This window comes from Pelmatolapia mariae, linkage group LG9 (genome assembly GCF_036321145.2).
Source record: "Pelmatolapia mariae isolate MD_Pm_ZW linkage group LG9, Pm_UMD_F_2, whole genome shotgun sequence".
In the NCBI taxonomy this organism is placed as follows: domain Eukaryota; kingdom Metazoa; phylum Chordata; class Actinopteri; order Cichliformes; family Cichlidae; genus Pelmatolapia; species Pelmatolapia mariae.
Window position 1 is genome coordinate 28,116,118 of NC_086235.1, and position 18,930 is coordinate 28,135,047.

At 39.4% G+C, this 18,930-nt stretch overlaps 1 protein-coding gene across 3 annotated transcripts in view; it reads left to right on the top strand.

The window, feature by feature from the left end:
• The first annotated feature begins 4,285 nt into the window (after nucleotides 1–4,285).
• The window catches only part of col11a1a (collagen, type XI, alpha 1a), a 69,787-nt gene continuing 55,142 nt past the window's right edge, over nucleotides 4,286–18,930 (top strand). For 2 of the 3 annotated variants that reach the window (XM_063484054.1, XM_063484055.1), the window contains exons 1-4: nucleotides 4,286–4,636; nucleotides 9,334–9,498; nucleotides 9,802–10,015; nucleotides 12,266–12,428. In XM_063484054.1, the coding sequence (XP_063340124.1) occupies nucleotides 4,522–4,636; nucleotides 9,334–9,498; nucleotides 9,802–10,015; nucleotides 12,266–12,428 (657 nt within the window). In that variant the 5' untranslated portion in view covers nucleotides 4,286–4,521. The remainder of the gene's footprint in view (nucleotides 4,637–9,333; nucleotides 9,499–9,801; nucleotides 10,016–12,265; nucleotides 12,429–18,930) is intronic. The other variant, XM_063484056.1, reaches the window with a different exon arrangement.

The following is an 18,930-nucleotide window of genomic DNA, read 5'->3' on the forward strand; positions in this document are numbered from 1 at the left end:
TGTCAACAGTTCAATTGCTCAGCATAACAATGACCCCAAACACACTGCCAATGTGGTAAAAGCACAACTGGATAGAAAAACACAGTACAGACTTTAAAAATGATGGTAGCAGTGTGGAATCATCTCGACAAAGCGCAGAACAAAGGCATAAACATCCAAAGAAGAGCTTTGAATGTCCTTCAAGAAGCCTGGAGAACTATTCCTGAAGACTACTTAAAGACATGACAAGAAAGCTGTGTAAGAGAGTTCAGGCTGTGATCACACCAAATATTGACTTTCAAGCAAATTAGACTTCAACTTTTGCTTTATATACTGTATTTCCTTATGTTTGCAAAAGTTTCAATAAACTTCCCACTTTCCTAGAAAATAGAAGCTAATGATTGTTGGCTCAAGATTTTTGCACAGTACTGTATATATCCTTTGCAATACAGTAACAGCCAAAAATAATGTTACTGAAGTCAGGGAACCTTTTCTTACTTGTTTTAGACAGAGGACTAGAGTGAGTGTGGAGAAAGAGCTCTTTATACTCGCCTCTGTGCAGTGTGTAAACAGTGACAGACAGTGGCTGGAGGTGGGCTCAAGTTTGCCTGTGAAAAGTGCTTGTGTTTCAATACCATGTCAGGTAAAAGTCAAAGCAGGTTAAAGAACTCTAATTTTTACACTTCTGCTTATATAGTACCAGAGTATTTTTATTGCAGGTCTATTTTGCGTTAGAAGGGTTCTGTGTTTTGTGCTTGAAATATCACTGACTGCTGTTCCATATGTTTAAATTAAGGTTTTGACAAATGGCAAAATAGTTGCAAATGATTTGCAATCCTTAACATAGATTTGCATATTTGCCACTTTAGCACATTAACACACAAGCTTGCTTTTGTGCAGACTGATTTTTATTCTGACCTTGATTGTATCAACAACACAACACACACAATTTCTTTTGTCTCTTAACACTCTTAGTTATAAAATAGATTTTTTTTCCTCACATGAATGAATGAATTATAAATCCCTTTATGTGTTACTTGGTCAAATGTGTCAAAATAGTGATAAATTGTCAGTCTGCTATCAGTTTGCAATTGTATGCGGTCAAGTTGGCAAATGCATCACATCAGTTTGTAATAATAACTTTGATAAATCAACAAAAATTGCAAAATTTCAAATTAAGCAAAACCTTATAGATCTGAGACAAAAATTCAGAAATTCCTCCACCTTTAGTGACACAGCAGCATGGTGATTGAACTGCATAATGACAGAGGCACTTGGGAACCTTGCTTTTACATACGAATAAAACCAGTATACTGCAAACAGCTGAGTTAAGTCTCCAATTTCAGAGAGACGTTTCACAGATGCGTTGCACTCTTTGGTGCAACCTGACAAAACTGGTTGCAACATGCTGGAAATCTGTTTGCATTTTTAAGTTAATATATTTGCAAGCTTTCACCAGTCTCAGTGTGATTACTAGAGGTTCCCTTCCTACAGGTGACCTTGGCGACCATGCAGTCACCTAGGAACTGAAAGCAAGGTTGAGAGGGTTGCACGTTCAACCGCTGGACAACCAGCTGGTCACCTCAATAACTTGCAACTGGTTAACAAATACAAAGAAAAATCAGCGCAGTGATCAAGCAACCATCAATTCTTCCTAGCTGCAAGGAGGTTACTGACCTATTATAACTCTATTGTGACTGAGCCATAAGACAGCATGCTTGAACTAAACCAGTATTAACTCCTCCTGCACTTTTCCTACTGTGACCAAATAATAACTAATAAAAGCATTCTCAGCCGTTTCTGGATATACATGTAATAATGAATACTGAATTGTATAACTTTAAATACCAGAACCCCAAAGTTGTAGCAGAGCACTACCCAAACTCTTGTGCAGTTATAGTCTTCATACAGCAATGTATACTAATTTTGGCTGTAAGACATAAACACTTATTTACAAGTTGCTGAACAGAATCACTAATCATTACTGTGAAAATAGTAAGAGGCTAAAGCAGATAGCCAGAGAGATTATTCATCACTTCTCTGGCAGCAGTTAGTTGGCTTTGGTTCTTTTGGTTTTAGGGCCATCTCATTAGTGGAGATGGTAATAATTTTGAACAAAGGCTGATTGTTCTAATATTCACAGCTGATAACAGCTACATACACACGCTGGCAGTAACTACGGGAGAATATCTGAGACAGACTATATATTACACTGAAAGAGTTTTTATTTTATAAATAGGGACGATGAAACAGTTAAAACGTCATTAAATGGATGTCAACTCTAAAGTACACCTCTAATGTGTCACTTTAACTATACATGCATTTTGGATACATTACACCCAACAGATTAGGCACATAAAGCTTTCTGGCACTACTTGTATTTAGCTATCTAATATTTATAACAACATAAATAATCACTAAGTACAATTATTTGGTTGCGCCCTATTTCTAAAACAGAGGGGAGAATTTGCTTTACTTATTGTCCAACAGGAAATCAAACCAGCCTTAAGTGTGCCTCAATGTCCCCGGGGCTACCATCTGCTGCTGTCACCCTGGCATCTTTGAACTGTACTGTAGCTGATTCACTCACCCCAACTTTATCTCCTTTGAAGTGCACTTCTGACTCTAAAGCAATAAAAATAAGTGAAAATACACACAAAAAAAAGATTCTTGGCCCTGAAAGACTTGAAACAATCATTTTAAATAAAATGCATCTGAAATATATAAAATCAAAGGTTTAATCATTAAGGAAAATATGCTTGTATGAACTGAATGCATGCCAATCATGCAAAACAGATTTTTCATTAGATCAATGTAACAAAGTTACGTGCACGATTTACATCTGATCAGGAAAATAACAATAAAAACAGGTAAGATCCCACAAGCTAGATACATTGACACCAAATGTGTCTTAAATCTTTAACTGGAACAATTTCTTATGAACCAAAAAATAAAATAACACTCAGGATTAAGCGGACCTCCAAAAGAACCCATGGACGTCACTGGAGCCAACTTTTCTTGAATGACTGCCCCTGCTCTGTGAACCATGCTAGGATGAGATGTAGCATGAAACCATCTCTGACCAGACAGCTATTCTTCCCAGGAAAATAGCCATGGATTCGGTCACTGGGCACTGGGAGCAGCATCTGATACTATTTGGCTGGGAGCTGGCTGAGTTAGGCTGGCCTGGGAGGATGAGCTGGCTGAAAAGACAGAGGCTGATCAGAGCTCTTGCCATCAGTGGAGTGAGCCGAAAGACATACGGATCTGACTCCTAAATCCTGGAATGCTTCAACTTCATTCAATTACAAGTTAAAGTTGTTTAAAAGAAAAAAAACAAAACAAAAGAAGGTAACTTGACTTAGTGTGTTGTGGTCCAAGAAATTCAGGAAGTAACTCTCTGTCTTTCTGTCTTTTTTTTCTTTCCTTTAAAAAACTTTAAAAGCAAAATGACCTAATCACTGATAAGCATAACATTAGGTTTATTGGCTTTGAATAAGAGCATGGTGTAAGTATAAAAAAGCGATAACATTAGCAAATAAAATTAAATGTATCTTCAGGTCTTGTTGTTATTTTTTTTTTAGTTTAACTACACATCAGGAGAACATTACCCTTCACGACCAAAAACAAACAAACAAATAATATTCTGTTAGCTTGTTGAAGGTCAGTGTATGACTCTAAAATATTCCGTAGGTCTAGTTGGTCTGGATGTTTATGAGGCATAACATCAAAACATTTATTGATCTCTCATACCCCAAAGCAAAACATCTGCATTCCTCTAATTTATTCAAGTGTTTTCTTTCATTCCACACCCGCAGGACCTTTCAGGATCTGTTTTCTTTTCCTTTTTCTGTTCTTTCATGTTTCTGTCCAAGGAAAACCCTGTGGATTAGTATTTGTAGTGATGTAAACTATTTAATCCTCAGTGACTCTCTAGCACTGTCTGGTGTTTTTGTTTGATTCATTGGTGCATTATAATTCACTACTATTATTTTTTGAATGTTGTATAAGAAAACACTACGGATAGCAAATGATGTAGTCTCTGGTGAACTGTAGATATTATCAGTGTTACCGAACATCCTGCGTGCACAGTTTTCCCAGGTCATTATGAGCTGTGTCAGAGTTTTCTTTCATGAAAAGCACTCTGAAGAGACTTCGGGGGGCGCACAACAAAGCCAATGGGTGGACCCGAAGGAGAATTTCCAGCCCCGTGATTTGCTAATCGGGGGCTGGTTCACTTGTCATTTCCCTGTAATCCTTGCTCTGGTTTGTGGAGCTCGCCCAGCCCTCCTGTCCGTGGACGCACCAAGTGTACCGATTGCACTCTTTGCGTTTTGGATAAAGCCCGACTACCTTCACTGTGAAGGCTGGGCACGGTACAGGAGGATCAGGGCCTCGTTGTGGCTGAGAGAAGAGGCTTAAATTCGTCACATATGGCTTTTTTGTAGGACAGTATCTATCATTACTTGGGATTGTGGAAGGGACGTCAGTAAAAATCACTTAAGTCGCCCAGAAGTTTTATACACTTGTGGGCGCGCGACCATGGAGATGCAAAGGTGGTCCACAAGGTGGAAAACGAAAAGGTGGCTTATGGATTCCACTGTAACCGGATTCATCACTATAACCTTGGTTCTACAGGCTGCTAATGTCAGAGCAGGTAAGATTACTAGGTCCCAAACGCCTCTAATAAACTTTGTATTGCCGAAAAGGGGACGGTGTACGGAACGCCGACTGGATGGCAAACCTAGGTAACTGATGATGGAGATTACGGGGTGGGGGTGTAGCATACTTACCTGGAGAAGGCAGCGTTATGCTCGCATCGCAATTAGACGTGTTTTCCCGTTTCACAAACAAACGAGTCACAATAAGGTGAGATTGCCCCATATTTAGAAGCCGATGAAAGCCGAACCAAAGGCACAGCAAAGGTGTGCCCTGTTACTGCCACTGTGAGGAGAACCGTTAAATACTTTAAGACAGGCGGCGCAGGTAGTGCTCGTGAGGAATCGATTGAAATGCGTGTATTTGTTGATCAAAATCCCGTTAATTAAAGCAAATTTTACCTCGTGCTACTTTTACGCATGAATGAAAAGCGTCTGCGGCAAAGATGAAACACATGGCCTAATTAAATTCATCCTAAGCCGCTGGTATGCACTTATAAAGATCAGGAAACAGAGCATGGTGCTTTTTCTCTCTCTTTTTTGTAAGATTCACTTGGGCAAAAAGAAACCTCTTTGTTTGAACTGTGGTCCCCTAGGTGGATTGGAACACGGTTAGCAGGGTGGGCTTTTCCAGCCAGATGGCACTGGACATTTGTCGGACCCTGGACTTCACTTGTTTCTTACAACTGTTTAACTGCACCACTCATATCAGAATGCAGTTCTTTACTTCATGCCTGGCTGAAGATATATTCAACAGTGGATTGGTGTTTAAATTTGGCCGTGATCTGATTGCCAGTCTCATATTAAATGAATACAGTGGGTGAAATTCTAACGTGTGGAAAGATATTTAATTGAAGGTTCTTGGGCACAAACATTTTGACGTGAAAGTTGTGGTTTGGGGAACAGCAGCAATCGTTTCATGAAGTCCGCTTTTATGAAAGGTCTCAGTGGACCTCCGACCTGTCAGAGCAGAGCGCAAAGCATCTGTCGGTGTGGGTGCTAAAAGTGGTCATGCAGGTTCACCCTATCTCCACACTGCCCTGGTCCACACCAAAGCCCAAAAACTGGCCTGTGCATCCCCCCTCCCCCTTGCCACCCACCAACTTTGCACTTAAAGGTTTGGTCAGCTGCAGGACAAGGCTGTGTTGTGTCCGTGGTGGGAATGCTTCCTCTCTAAGTATTGAGCAGTTATTTGATGATGGTCCTTGTTGAGCTTCCCTATGATTTAAGAGCCTTCAAAGAGCAGACCTGCGTATGGGCCTAGCCTGCCATTACAGCCACAAGTGACATGGTTCAGGATTACATGGGTCTCACATCTTGGCCGACAACTCTGTAAGGACTCCTTGTTTAAAAAAAGGCTGTTGGAGATAAACATGAACTTCATAGTGATATTTATCCAATACCTGCAGTTTGTCTAGTGGGTTTTCAGTGGTAGACTGAAAGCGTGTTCTGCAAAACAAGAAATCACTAAAGGTTTAAATAAATGCAGTTTAACTGTTTCACTTGATGTTGTGCAAATGCAGGGGTTCATGATTACGTTATTGTGCATTTATCTACTTCACACAGCATTTTGGTATCATTTGTTGTGTTTAAGTACTACAGAACCTGTTAAATTTGATGATAATTATAATTCTAAATTGAAAATGTACCGTTTAATAACTGAACAACTAGCGACATTTTTATACAATTTAAGTATCCTCCTGCAGACTCTGTGCTCTATGGTCCTAATTTCTTCGGAGCTCTTTATGGCAGTAGGAGCTGTTCCTGCAGGGTGCCCTCTCCATCTAGCAGTGTACAGACACGTTTTCTCAGCCCCTGGGGCGCAGGCTCAGATGTGCATTCCAGCAGACAAAGCTAGCATTTCCAGAGTCTTCTCCTTAAAATGCCCAACTGTGAACAAGAGCTAATCAGCTCCTTGCTGGACCTTTGTCTGCTGAAGCTGTCACACATTCATAGTTATTGTCAGTTCATTTAGAGATTTAAACACAATGGGGCAAACAAACCCATATTTCTATATGGAGGCATACAGTAAAAAGAGATAATGTGAGGAAAAGTAAAGTGAAGGAAGAGGAGTGGGGGAAAATGCTTTGAAAACTGGGTTGGTCTCAGTGAAGTTTCTTTGGTATGACAGCAGCATAAAGTCGTCTTGTTTTAGCCAGCAGCGTGGTGGAAGCTAAAGGAAGCAGAGAGGGAGAGTGGGGGAGAGGGGCTATATATATAGAAAGAGAGAGAGAGGGAGAGAGACACTCTGAAGATGTTATTAGAGTCTCCGGGAGCTGCAGGTGAAAAGGTCCTCTTCCATTTACCAGCCAATTTTACATTTCTTTACCTTCAAAGACAAAAATGCTGAAAATGAGAAAGTGAGTGTGTGATTTATTATAGGAGTATGCCTAAATGTTATGTACAGTTTAGTTAGAGATGAGAGTATTTGGCCTCAGATGTGAATGATGATATATTTTGGAACATCCAGTTTACAATGATGTACACTTGTGAACATGACAAATATATTCAATCTGTCCATTTTGATGTCTTATGGTATCAAAGCTTTATATTGCTCCTCCCATTCTCCTTTTTCTCTATAGCTTGCATTATCATCCACGCAAGGAGTGATGAAACAACAGAGTATTTAGCAGCTCAGGTACTGGTTCCTCCTCCACACTAAGGAAGGTCCATCCTGAGTTCTTCTCACAGCTATGTGGCCTGTTTACTTAGCCCTGAGGGCAAACACACCAGCTCATCAGATGCACTCTTTTAAAATCTGTGCACACTCATTTGGCCACCTTGATGGATTGGCCAGTATTGACGTTTTCACAGCACCACTGTGTGAGGGTCGTAGCCTGGCCAAACTGGCACATCTGGAACATATGAGTCCTGGAGTCTGAACTGAAAGCAACTCTGCGGGAACTCACAATAAGCTCCTCAGTTCACTCTCCAAAATAAGTAGCTGCTTCATCCTCACAAGCTACAAAAATGACCATGTTGTCCTTAGTGAGGGTATTCCCACAGTCACGGCTGATACTGCTCTCAACTTCGCATTTATTTAAGATGTTTTTAGATACTTTGCCTTATCTTCCTTTGAGTGTTTTGTTGAAATGAGAGTGAGTTAATCACCCATAACAGATTTTTCTTAGAGGGATCTATTAGCGGTTGGTGTTTGTGAACGGGCTTGTGACTTCTTCAGATTACTTCTCGAGTTCAAAGTGCACCAAGTTTAAGGAGATCAGCTCTCTGCTTGCACTATGAAAAAATCCAAATGTCTTCTACATTTCTACAACTATAAGACACCAAAAATATTTATTCAATGTGTTTATGCTTATTTAATAAAAACAGTACGTTGCACTGACTCACTACCCTGGAGATATTCTTAGTGTTTTCAGTCTAAATAATTTACCAAAGTAACTATCCTACGTAGGATTTTGGCCTTTTGTGACTATCTAATGATCTTATACAAACCTTCTGTATGAGAGCTGCTAGTGGTACATTCAGTATTCAGCTGTAGATGTTAAGACAGGAACTTGTTCCCAGAGCACATGCTTCTCCAAATGAATGAAACATGCTCTTTCTTTTCTTTTCCTAACCATTGCTGGAATGCTAACCAGAAAGTGTTGAGATCGACATCAGTGACTTTTTTTTAACATCCTCTTGTGTCAAGAAGTTAGAGAAATACAAGGGTTATTTGACCTCAACATGCCAACCATAACAGCGGCTTGAGAGCGATCAGAAGAGGCTTACTGATGCTTTCAGGCACCTTGGCATGCTTCCGCTCCAGAAAAACACATTAGTGTTATTACATCCAACAGTCTGCAGCTGTATTGCCTGATTTATTCAGATACCGCTGTCTGCTTCATGGAGTAAACTGAGTAACTGTCATTTGAGCATATTCAGGAGTTAAACTCATTTGTCTATAAATAACACTTGCACTGTCAAGTACGGATGAAATTGCTGAATTTATCCATCAAATATTTCGCATTTTTATCAGACCTTGGACAGGGAAAAAAAATCTTCCAGCTGCTAATGGCCTATATGGCCAATGGTCAGTATATGTTGCAGTTGATGTTTTCCCAACCTATTGTTTTATGATGAGACAGTGGTCTGAATAGAAGGCATAATTACAATGCTTTCCCATGGGAGTCCATTTGCACCCACATAGGCTCCTTTATGTAAAGCACATCAGATTGAAGAGTCTTATCAAGGTAAACCTATCCAGGTGTTATAGAGCTCGAACTCTGTTGGTGCATTGTTCATTGGTATGCCTTGGCTTAGACATTTCCTGTCAGATGAGATTGTAGAGCCTGGGCAAGGCCACATTTCCTAATTTAACTATTTATTGTAAGAAACTGAACTCCACATTTAACCAGCATAACACACATATTTTTGATAAAAAGCCATAATTTATAAAAATTTAATTTAACATTAGGTAGAAGTCCTGTTAGTGCCCTGCATTTATTTACAAGCACAATGACATGTTCATTTATATAAAAATAAAAGTTAAAAGCCCCAACACTCGTCATTGTTCCCTTAATATCTTTGGACTTTGTTGAGAATGCACCTTCACTTTAGCACACTATCTCGATGGACTGCGTTTTCTGTTTCCAACCTGGATCGTTCATGAGGTGGTTATGAAAAGGAAGTGCACCTTCATGTTGCCCACAGAAATCGCTGCAATAACCTGATGTTTTCTTTGCCTTTTAAACAGCAGAGCCAGTGGATGTCCTAAAAGTATTAGCATTTGAAAATTACCCCAAAGGAGTGACAAAAACAACAGGATTTTGCGCAAACCGAAGAGCATCGACGCCAGATACAGCTTACAGAGTTGCCAAGGAGGTCCAGATCAGTGCCCCCACCACACAGCTATTCCCTGGTAAGTTCAACCTTTAACCTTAGACTGCTATGTGCAAACTGCTAGTGACTGCTTTTATCACGACATTAGGTGAGCATGAGAAAAATATACCATGCAGATTTGTGTAACGAGTAATGTCACATCATTATAGTGTTATTATTATAGTAATTCACTGTGATAAAATGAGTATTTACTGAGAACGTACTAAAAATATTTATTGGTAATTATTTATTACTTTTGAAAAGAAAAGTGATGCTGGGCGAAATTAAATATTATTTATTAGATCATCTCAGTCACATTAACTTTTCTGTTTTGAACATGCAGGTGGTGTTTTTCCTGAGGATTTCTCCATCCTAGCCACAGTGCGTCCCAAATCTGGCATCCAGTCCTTCTTGCTGTCCATTTACAATGAGCAAGGAGTCCAGCAGCTGGGCGTGGAGGTTGGACGCTCACCTATCTTCCTGTATGAGGATCATAATGGCAAGCCAGTCCCAGAGGAATACCCCCTGTTTGATGGTCTTAACCTTGCTGACGGAAAGTACGTCAGATCTCGAACATTCACTCACGTAGTCACGTATTCGAACACATGCACAGGACCTCAGAGGGAATGGGTGTGGAGAGTGAAGGGTGTTAAAATGCAACATGAGGCAAAGGAAACATGCCAGTGCTTTGGCATTTTGCAGCACTGAATAGTTTTGAACAAAGTGATCCAGCATTTATTTATTGGTGCCAGTTTTGCTGGACTATGCTTTCCTATAATGCATTGAATATCATGCCATTTTAATCAGCCTAAAAATAGTTTAATGACCATGTAAAGCTAAAATATTTTCTGATTCCCACTGACTTGTTCTTTTTAATAAAAGTGAGAAAACAACCCAGATCTTCCCCTTGTTGCACTGCAGGTGCTCATCACCGGATTAGCCATCTCATCAGGGGTCTGTGGGCATAGAGACAGGTCAGAGACAGAGAGACACTGGATTATTGGGGCACAGCAGGACTGCTATGGACAACCTGACCTCATCTATGAACTCACTGCCTTTGTTATTTTAGAGACGGAGGCAAGGGGCAGTACCAGAAATACAGGCCTCTTAACATTTAGCATAAACCTGATTATCTTCTCCCATGTTCAAAAATCACAAAATGCTCAGTGGGAGTTTTTAGGTCACTGTCAAGAGTCCATGTGCAGGGACAGGCTGGGGATAAATATCAGAAAGGATGCTGTGCTTTACAGTTTCTTCTAGTGTTATTAAAGGATTTTGCACTTGCTGAACATGCTGAACTTTAGAAGGAAGTCAGAACCCAGTCACAATATTTTTGTGCTCTAAATTGGCTTAAGATAAGTTATAGTATGTATGCTGTTATCATAATAGAAATAAGCTTGACAAATCCTTGAAAAGTCAGCAATAATGCTGCTTCATGAGCATTTTTCAGCAAATGAAAGATACTCTGAGCCGGCTTTGTGCTAGTCTTGTAGGTGGTTTTGCCCATTATGTGCTACTTGCTTTGTTAGAGAGTACACTGTTTTTTGTGGAGGACTTTCCAGCTCAATTCCTTGTTTAAAACTTCAGTGGCTATAGCTGCATGCATGGATGGATTCATTGCTACTAGCAAGCAGACACTCAGGCTGAATAGGGAGGTACAATGATCTGCTATTAATGAGGCAATAAGGAGCATTCTTTTAGATAGAAAAAGGGGTACGGTATGATGCAACTTAGTTTTACCATAATTACACTTTTTAAATATGATTTATATAATAATATGCTATTTCAAATATAATCGTACCCCTCCGATCAATATGCACTTAAAGTCTGTGAAAACTCACTGAAGTCAACATTTGCTTTTCTGCCGTATAAGGTGACAACTAGTCCTTTGTGCCGTAGTGCTTATCCCAGAGAGTGTTGCACGTTTATTTTTCTCCAAGCTCCATTTCCTGCCCTGGAATGTGTCTGTATGACTTAGCTGATATTCAAAGACACATTTTCACTTTTGGTAACACAATTAACCACGCAGATAAATGAATTATCAGAAACAGTTATATCTGTGATAAAAAAAAAAGGTCTTTGATTGCTATCTTAAGTTAAGATGTTGTCAGGTCTCATCTTCCACCTGTGAACAATGTTTTGACTGTCTGTCTCCTGCTCTGGCAAGGCAAGCCTTCCTGGATCTTGACACACACTTTCCACAATGTTCACAACGTCTGTCATGCTAAGTAACCCAGAAGGAGGATTAAGTTTGGAGTTTAATGAGTGTAATCCCGTGTTAAACAGGGCCAAAGTGTGGGGGCAAGAATGTGGTCCAGTGCTGCCTGGTATGCAATAGCCCTCAAGTGCAGCGCAAATGATGCTGAGGCAAGGAAGGTGTCAGACTCACGTGTGACCCCAGTTAACCCATTGCATCGATGGCGGTTGTCGATCAAAATATACCATAAACACTGGAGCATGTATTGTAATGAATTGCATCATTATACATCAGAGTATTGTGAGTTTCCTTCTCCTTGAGTTGTGTTGTGAGGCAGTCAAAGTGGACTACATACTGTTAAAGTGCTGATGTTGTTTTAGACTATGATTAAATTCAATTAAATATCCTAATTTTTACTTTACACCTATAATAATAATTTTTAGCAGCTATCTGCTGTGTCAATGCCTTTTTATTATGTGAGAATTCCCACAGCAACAACATGCAACAACATTTCAAAATGATTAAATAACAAACACTTAACTCATCGAACTTTATAGAGCTTTCCTTTTTATCATTTATTGCTTTTCTCCTTTTGTGTGTCCTTGATTAGGTGGCATCGTGTAGCCATCAGTGTGGAGAAGAAAGTGGCCACTATCATTGTAGACTGTAAGAACAAGGTCACCAAAAACCTCCCCAGGAGTGACCATGCCTCCGTCAGCACCAATGGCATTACTGTGTTCGGCACCAGGATACTGGATCAGGAGGGTTTCCAGGTAAGGTTGTCAACGTGATGGATTGCGTATGTATAGTGTTTGTGATTGAGTTGTCTAATCTGCATTTTGACACCTTTGCTAATTTGTATTTTGAAAAAGTAGAAGTTTAATCCGTTACTGTGTTTATTAAATGCATTTTCCCCTTGTTTAATTTGAAAGAGCATTTACTGTCTACCCAGTTTTGAAAATGCGTTATTTAGTAGGTTTTAGTTTAAATCGCACTGATCCTTGTGATCCTGCCAACATGCGTATCAGATATGAGGTATCTGAGACCGTTTGAGCTTTGTCGCTTCTCATTTTTAGTATAGCTACTTTGTGGCAACTTTAACATTTGCTGTTTTATTTGATCTTCCCACAGAAGAATTTTCCATAACTAAGGAATATTGAATATAAATTGAATACAAATCTGCTTTGTTCTGCTTCAAACTCCCAGACTGTATGAGTAACTGTCTGGGAGTTTGGGTTTGTTACCATTTGTTCGTTCAGTGTGATGTTTGTTCTGCTTTGAGGCACAGTTCATCCAGAGGTTGATGGTGGCAGTGGGTCAGGCAGACGTAAATAATGACAAACAAAGGCTGAATTGTCATGATATTTATGGTGAAACATAAAGGTCACTGGGAGGCTGCATGGGAACTATTTTGGACTGAGGTTTGCCTAAGTGGTACAGACTGAGTCTTCTACTTTTGTCCTAGTTTTTGTTGGTATACCTTAAAATCACCACAGAGACATAGAGTGCCCGTAACCCACATGAGTGAGCACAAGGTTTTTATTTTATTTTATTTTGTCTTGCATTTTAACTTTCAGACTTGGTGCCACATTGAGATTATTTGGTAATATGCTTACTTAAAATATATATATAAAAAATAGTGTGAGTGGGCATTAAGGCGTTTGAGATCCCTTCCTATACGTCTTAACGCCCACGCACATCCTGGGCCATTTGACCTCAGCAAATCACATGATAGGGTGGGGCTAGGCTTCACAGTGGGTTTACCCAAAACCTTGGCTGATTGTGACCTACACCCATTTTCGCACCTTGGCTCATGTGATTAGGTAGAGGATCAATAGGGGGTCCATGATCCTCTTGGAGAAACTCCCATAGCACTCAAAATCTGGGACTCTCCAACCAAATGCTCTTAGAACTGAAGAAGCTTCTTGGATGAGAGGTGAAACATCTTCAAGAAAAATTAAAGGACTTTTCTTTCCAAGCTCCTTAGACTATCCATGTTTGACTATATAGCTATGCTCTATCTAATTCAAAACACATTGTGAACTTAAGCGTGTCTATCAAGGTTGTATTTCTTGTCTCCCTTGTTGAATTATCACTATTATATATATAACTTGCTAGTGAAACTGTTAAAGGAAGAACTTGAAGGAACCGTTGACTCAGTGCTGAGGGGATCGAGTGGCCCATTTTACTGCTGATCAATGCAGTCACCTTTATCCTATGATAATAATATCTATCACGATGGGAATTTTAATATAAAGTACCGTTTGATTTAATAGCACTTTCCTGCCTTCTTTTACTTTTATTTTAAAAAAACTTGGTCTTGCCCCTAACCATTGCAGGTGTATACTAAAGCATATATTTATGTGGATGTTTCACTTATGTATTTTAATATATTCCACAAAGATGAGAAAAGATCAAACAAAGACATCAGTGTCTAATATATAAATCCAACATTAAAGACCTTTAAAAGCTCAAATCAGACACAAAGACATAGACAGTTAGCACACTCAGTCACACCACTTCATATTATGAGAATATGTTTGTTTATCCTGTTTAAGTTTATAAAGCATTATTTTGCTTTTTATGTTGTATATCCTGATTATTTTTGTGAGAGCCCCTTAAAAAAGGATTGTTCATCTCAAGTGAATATTCTTTCTAAAAACATCTAAAAATGTTTATCAGCTGACAAAACCAGATTGTAGTTTATGATATATGATGGTAGACTTATTCCTATTTGCTGTACTATTTTTTAAACGTTTATAAGCAGATTTGCTTTCACATATCCTGTCAGTTTTGATTATATTTATGGGGGGCCACTGAGGCCCATGTTTGTATCAAACAGTGTGTCTAGTCAGAGGCTGGCACTGGAAGGGCTGAAAATATGAGCCATAAGTCACCTAACAGGGTCTTCTCTGTGTAGTTTTTGGAACAGGTCTCCTGTCTGTTCTCTGTCCTTGCGCTCTTCAGATATCCTCAGTGCCCATTGCATGCTGGGATGTACAGTAGAGGGGAAGGAAATACCTCGACCTTTTGCATTCATGCCAATTTTTTTATAATGAGAGATGATGTCAGACCTCCCCCTGATGCTTTGATTTTTTTTTTTTTTTTTTTGTAAAATTGGTCATTGCTCGAGTTTTATGAGATTTGACCTGGTAAAAATATAACTGTATATGTATAAGAAAAGTTTTGAAATGTAAGAAATACAAAATTGTCAGTTTCCCCAAAAGTTTTACTTCTGTGTTAAATGAGTAGTGTTTGATTTATAGGGTTAGATAGCACACATTGCTGTTATGTGCTTCTTTACTCAAATTTTGGAATTTATTTTCCCAACTTCACCTGCATTTTTCATAAATGTCTATTCATGCAGTACCTGCCTCAGGTTTGAGGCGACCACCATGGCAAAGGGATCTGGCTTAGATGAATGGGAGTCTTTCATTGAGCCTTCAGGCCTTCTTAGTTCCTCATCTCCTCCCCTCCCTGCATACTCACCCGTGCTCACCACCCCATCCTCCCTAGGTTGAGGCCTCCCTACTGTGCTAAACGAGAATGTCTATTCATGCCTGGTGAACACACACACACACACACACACACACACACATATATATATATATATATATATATATATGCACAGATATATCACTTTGCCTTTTGAGTTCTTTTTCTTACTTACGCATACTTACCTTTCTAGTGTTTACTAGGATTATAAATCAAATATTGTTGTAATTGTTGTGTGAGGCTGTCTAATTACAGCTGACTGTGGTTAGACTTAAAGGTATGTTGCCTTTGGCTACAGTATGTCAAAGGACGCATGCTGATGACAAATTTGGCCAGTGATAACTTGCCTCTGTATTTAGAACTTGTAGTAGGATTTTAACCGAGAGAAAAAACCCAAATAGCTATCTGTCACAGAAAAAGGTGACACTGTTGCATGCTAATGGTTCAAAAAATAGATGTTATTTCAATATAGCTATCGATTCCAACAATTTTACTATGCGCGGCTGTAACCCTTGACCTCTTCCATGTTTATTTATATCCCAAGTTGCCTTGTGGTTAGGATGAGGTAGAATGTAAAAAAAGATATATGGCAGAATTTGCCCTTTACAGATCACAAATATGATTATTTTCCAGGTTTATTTCTGTCACTTTGTGCTACATAAAGTATAAGACAGATGCAGTTTTTCCAAACAAACGAACATAACTTTTTATTAGCGACTCCTTGACTTAACTAGTACATGTTAACAATGATTCGTGAAATAAAAAAATGTTTCAGAGCATAATGTAATAATTGGTCAATTTATTTGAAAAAAAGAGAAAAGGGGCATCGACCCTTTTCTCTTTTTCACTCATCTCCATAATGTTCTTCGTAACTGCTTTGACCCTGCTTATTCTGAGTAACTAAAATTAGCATAGCTTTAATTTTAGTTACTTTTCCCTTGTTAGCTTCTTTAAGAGATCCATTAGATGTGTGGGTGAGGGTGATCTAAGTGTCTGATTACATTTGTTATTGCATTTGTTTTTGTGACAACAGATGCGGTTTACCTTGGCAAACTTTGTGTCTACACACAGAGTGAAGAGCTTCCATGCTAACAACATGTTAGCATGTGGCTGTGAGTGCTGTGAGTGTGCACAGGTGTGCATGTTGCGCATGCCTGAAACAGACCAATTTGGAAATCAGCTGATTGTGGTCCCTGGCTGGTTGATTAGTGCATCTCCGTTTCTTAGTCTTGTATTTTGCTTTAACTTCTTTGCCAAAGCCCTTTGTGAAAGTGGATTTTTTTTAAAGGCACTACATAACTTTACTATTTTGGTAGCATGGGATGCTTCACAACGGTGGATAAAGCAGGTATAGAGTAGCAAACTGATTTCTACAAGGACTGACAAGTATCAGCTGTTGATCCTGCTCTTATTCATGCCCTCTCTTTTCTTATTGACCTCTAACAGTGCAGTCATTAATGTATAACCTCATGGGCTTGCTTCCATGCTGCACAGAGGTATTCTGTAGCCAGGAGGGGCATATTTTGGAGTTCTGGCTTTACTCCAAGTTGCTTTGGCTTTTTTTCACCCCCTTTTTTTCTCAGCAGTCCACATTAGAAGACAGGCTTAGAACTGTGGTGTAACTCTTCCCAGGTGTTTCCCAGTACAAAACATCTTTTACCATCCCAGCTGCTCTCTCTAAATCCCCGTCTGTCTCTGGAGCCCTCATGGTGTTACTTTCCAGATGTAATATTAGTTTCTCTCTTACCTTGTCTTGGTTTTGTGGTTTGGCTCTTGTTTGCAGCAGTCTTATTATTTACTGGAAAGACATTTTAACGAACCGTTAAAGGAAGAAGCTGTCTGTGGGATTTCGTTTTATACCTGAGAGATGAAAGAAGAACTTGGCAGGTATATTGATGATGAGATGATTCATATAGATTTGCTTTAACATTTATCATCCCAGCAGCCTCCAAGAATAAAATCTTAAATTTAATTTAACATGTTTTTATCTATTAAAACTTTATTGGTGTTCTTGATCGTGAATGCCCGTCTTTGATCATTTTTTTTCTAATTACAACTATTGTTGAATGTGTTGGTCATGACGCAGTCAGAAGTTTACTAATTGTGCTGAGCTGGTTTTGAGTGAGAACACCATGTCTCCACAACCTATTTGTGTGCAGACGGGTGGCTCTCAGACGTGGACTAATTACAGCTGACTCAAAGCAGGGTTCAAGCATTCACTGTTGGTCTTATGGTGACACATGTGAGGTAATACATGTCAGCTTGATTCAGGGCAAAGCTTGATCTTACCTTTTTTTTTTTATTGAGTCCCCTCCCCCAAAACACTTGGACTGAGGCACACACAAATCTCTTTCCAGGCTTGATTTATAGCTGTCCAATGATCATTATACAAGTAAAATTTTGATGTAATGAACAATATGGCAAATGTCTTTAACTGATAACACAAGTGAAGTTTTTATTTGTAAATGTATACACAGACAGGTATGTTAAATCAAACTAAACAAAAAGACATCACCCTTAAGCTTTATAAATGTGTGTTTGGGCTCTGTGGCTGGCATTTTGCTACCATTGTTTGTCTCCATTTGTGTCCTTAGAGGGAAGAGACTGGACCTTGGTACTGAGTGGTTACTAAAAGCTTAGTTGTGTGGTATCTTTCAGACATTGCGGGTGCAGCTATTTAATTGTCCCACTGTGCAATCCAAGAGTGTGGCTACTAAAATGTAATATATGTAGTGTAATGACTTGGCATGAGCAGAAATGTTGTGACTAGCCTAATAAAACAGAAAGTTTGAATTAGGCATGACAGATAAGATCAGATGTTTTGCAGTCTAAGGAATGGAGCAAATGCAGTAGCTAGAAGAACCAGAGACAGAGAAGGTGCTTTCTATGGTACATCAGATAGACTTTTGTGTGCAGATGCAGTGTGTTTAACTTTAAACTGACTGACAGTATGAGGTTTAATTGTTAGACATAGGCGGGATTATCTGGACTGCCAAAGTGATGCAGTCAAACACGATGCGGATGGATCGTTATACACGGAGCAAGCCCTAACACATTGATGTTTATTCTGAGGTACATGTTAAGGATCCATAGATCAATTTTTTTTTTACAAAAGGAGAGTTCATGCATGCACACACACACGTGCACACAGACACACAAACACATTCTCCTGGCAAGTTTCAGCTTGCTTGATTTCTCTTCTGTCTGCCTTCCAATACTCTGTTCTGCTCTTCAACCTATAGTGCCTCTGCTGACACAGATATGTTGGGATTGTACCTGTGAGCTGCCCAAAATCCAACACCCCTCACCCAGCCATTGGTTCAGTGGTGGTGTAGCGTGTAGATGCACAAAGCCAGTCTGCAGAGACTCAGTTCAAGCAGTTCTAGGCGCCAAAGAAAAAAACTGTTTGATTTGGCTATAAGACCAAGGGCTCGGCAGTGTTGGAGTGGTGTCAAGCGTTGCGGTATCCGGTCACACAGTAAACATTCATAAACCATGTCTGAAATCTACCCTTGTTTGTGTTTTAGGAATTTTAATGGTTTTCAGACCAAAACTGTGTGCAATACAAATTTTGCTTAATTGGTTGTCTTTATTTAGTGGTCAGCTGAGCTGTGACACAATTGCCTTTTGACACTTACTGCAAACCTTATGGGTAAACATGTCGTCTTGTGGGTTTACTAGGCAAATCAGAAAATACTGAGTTTGAGTCAGATAGCTGGCTGATTTGTGACCAAGGATTTCAGGGGAAACAAAGATTCTTGTGTTTGCTTTTTACGTAGC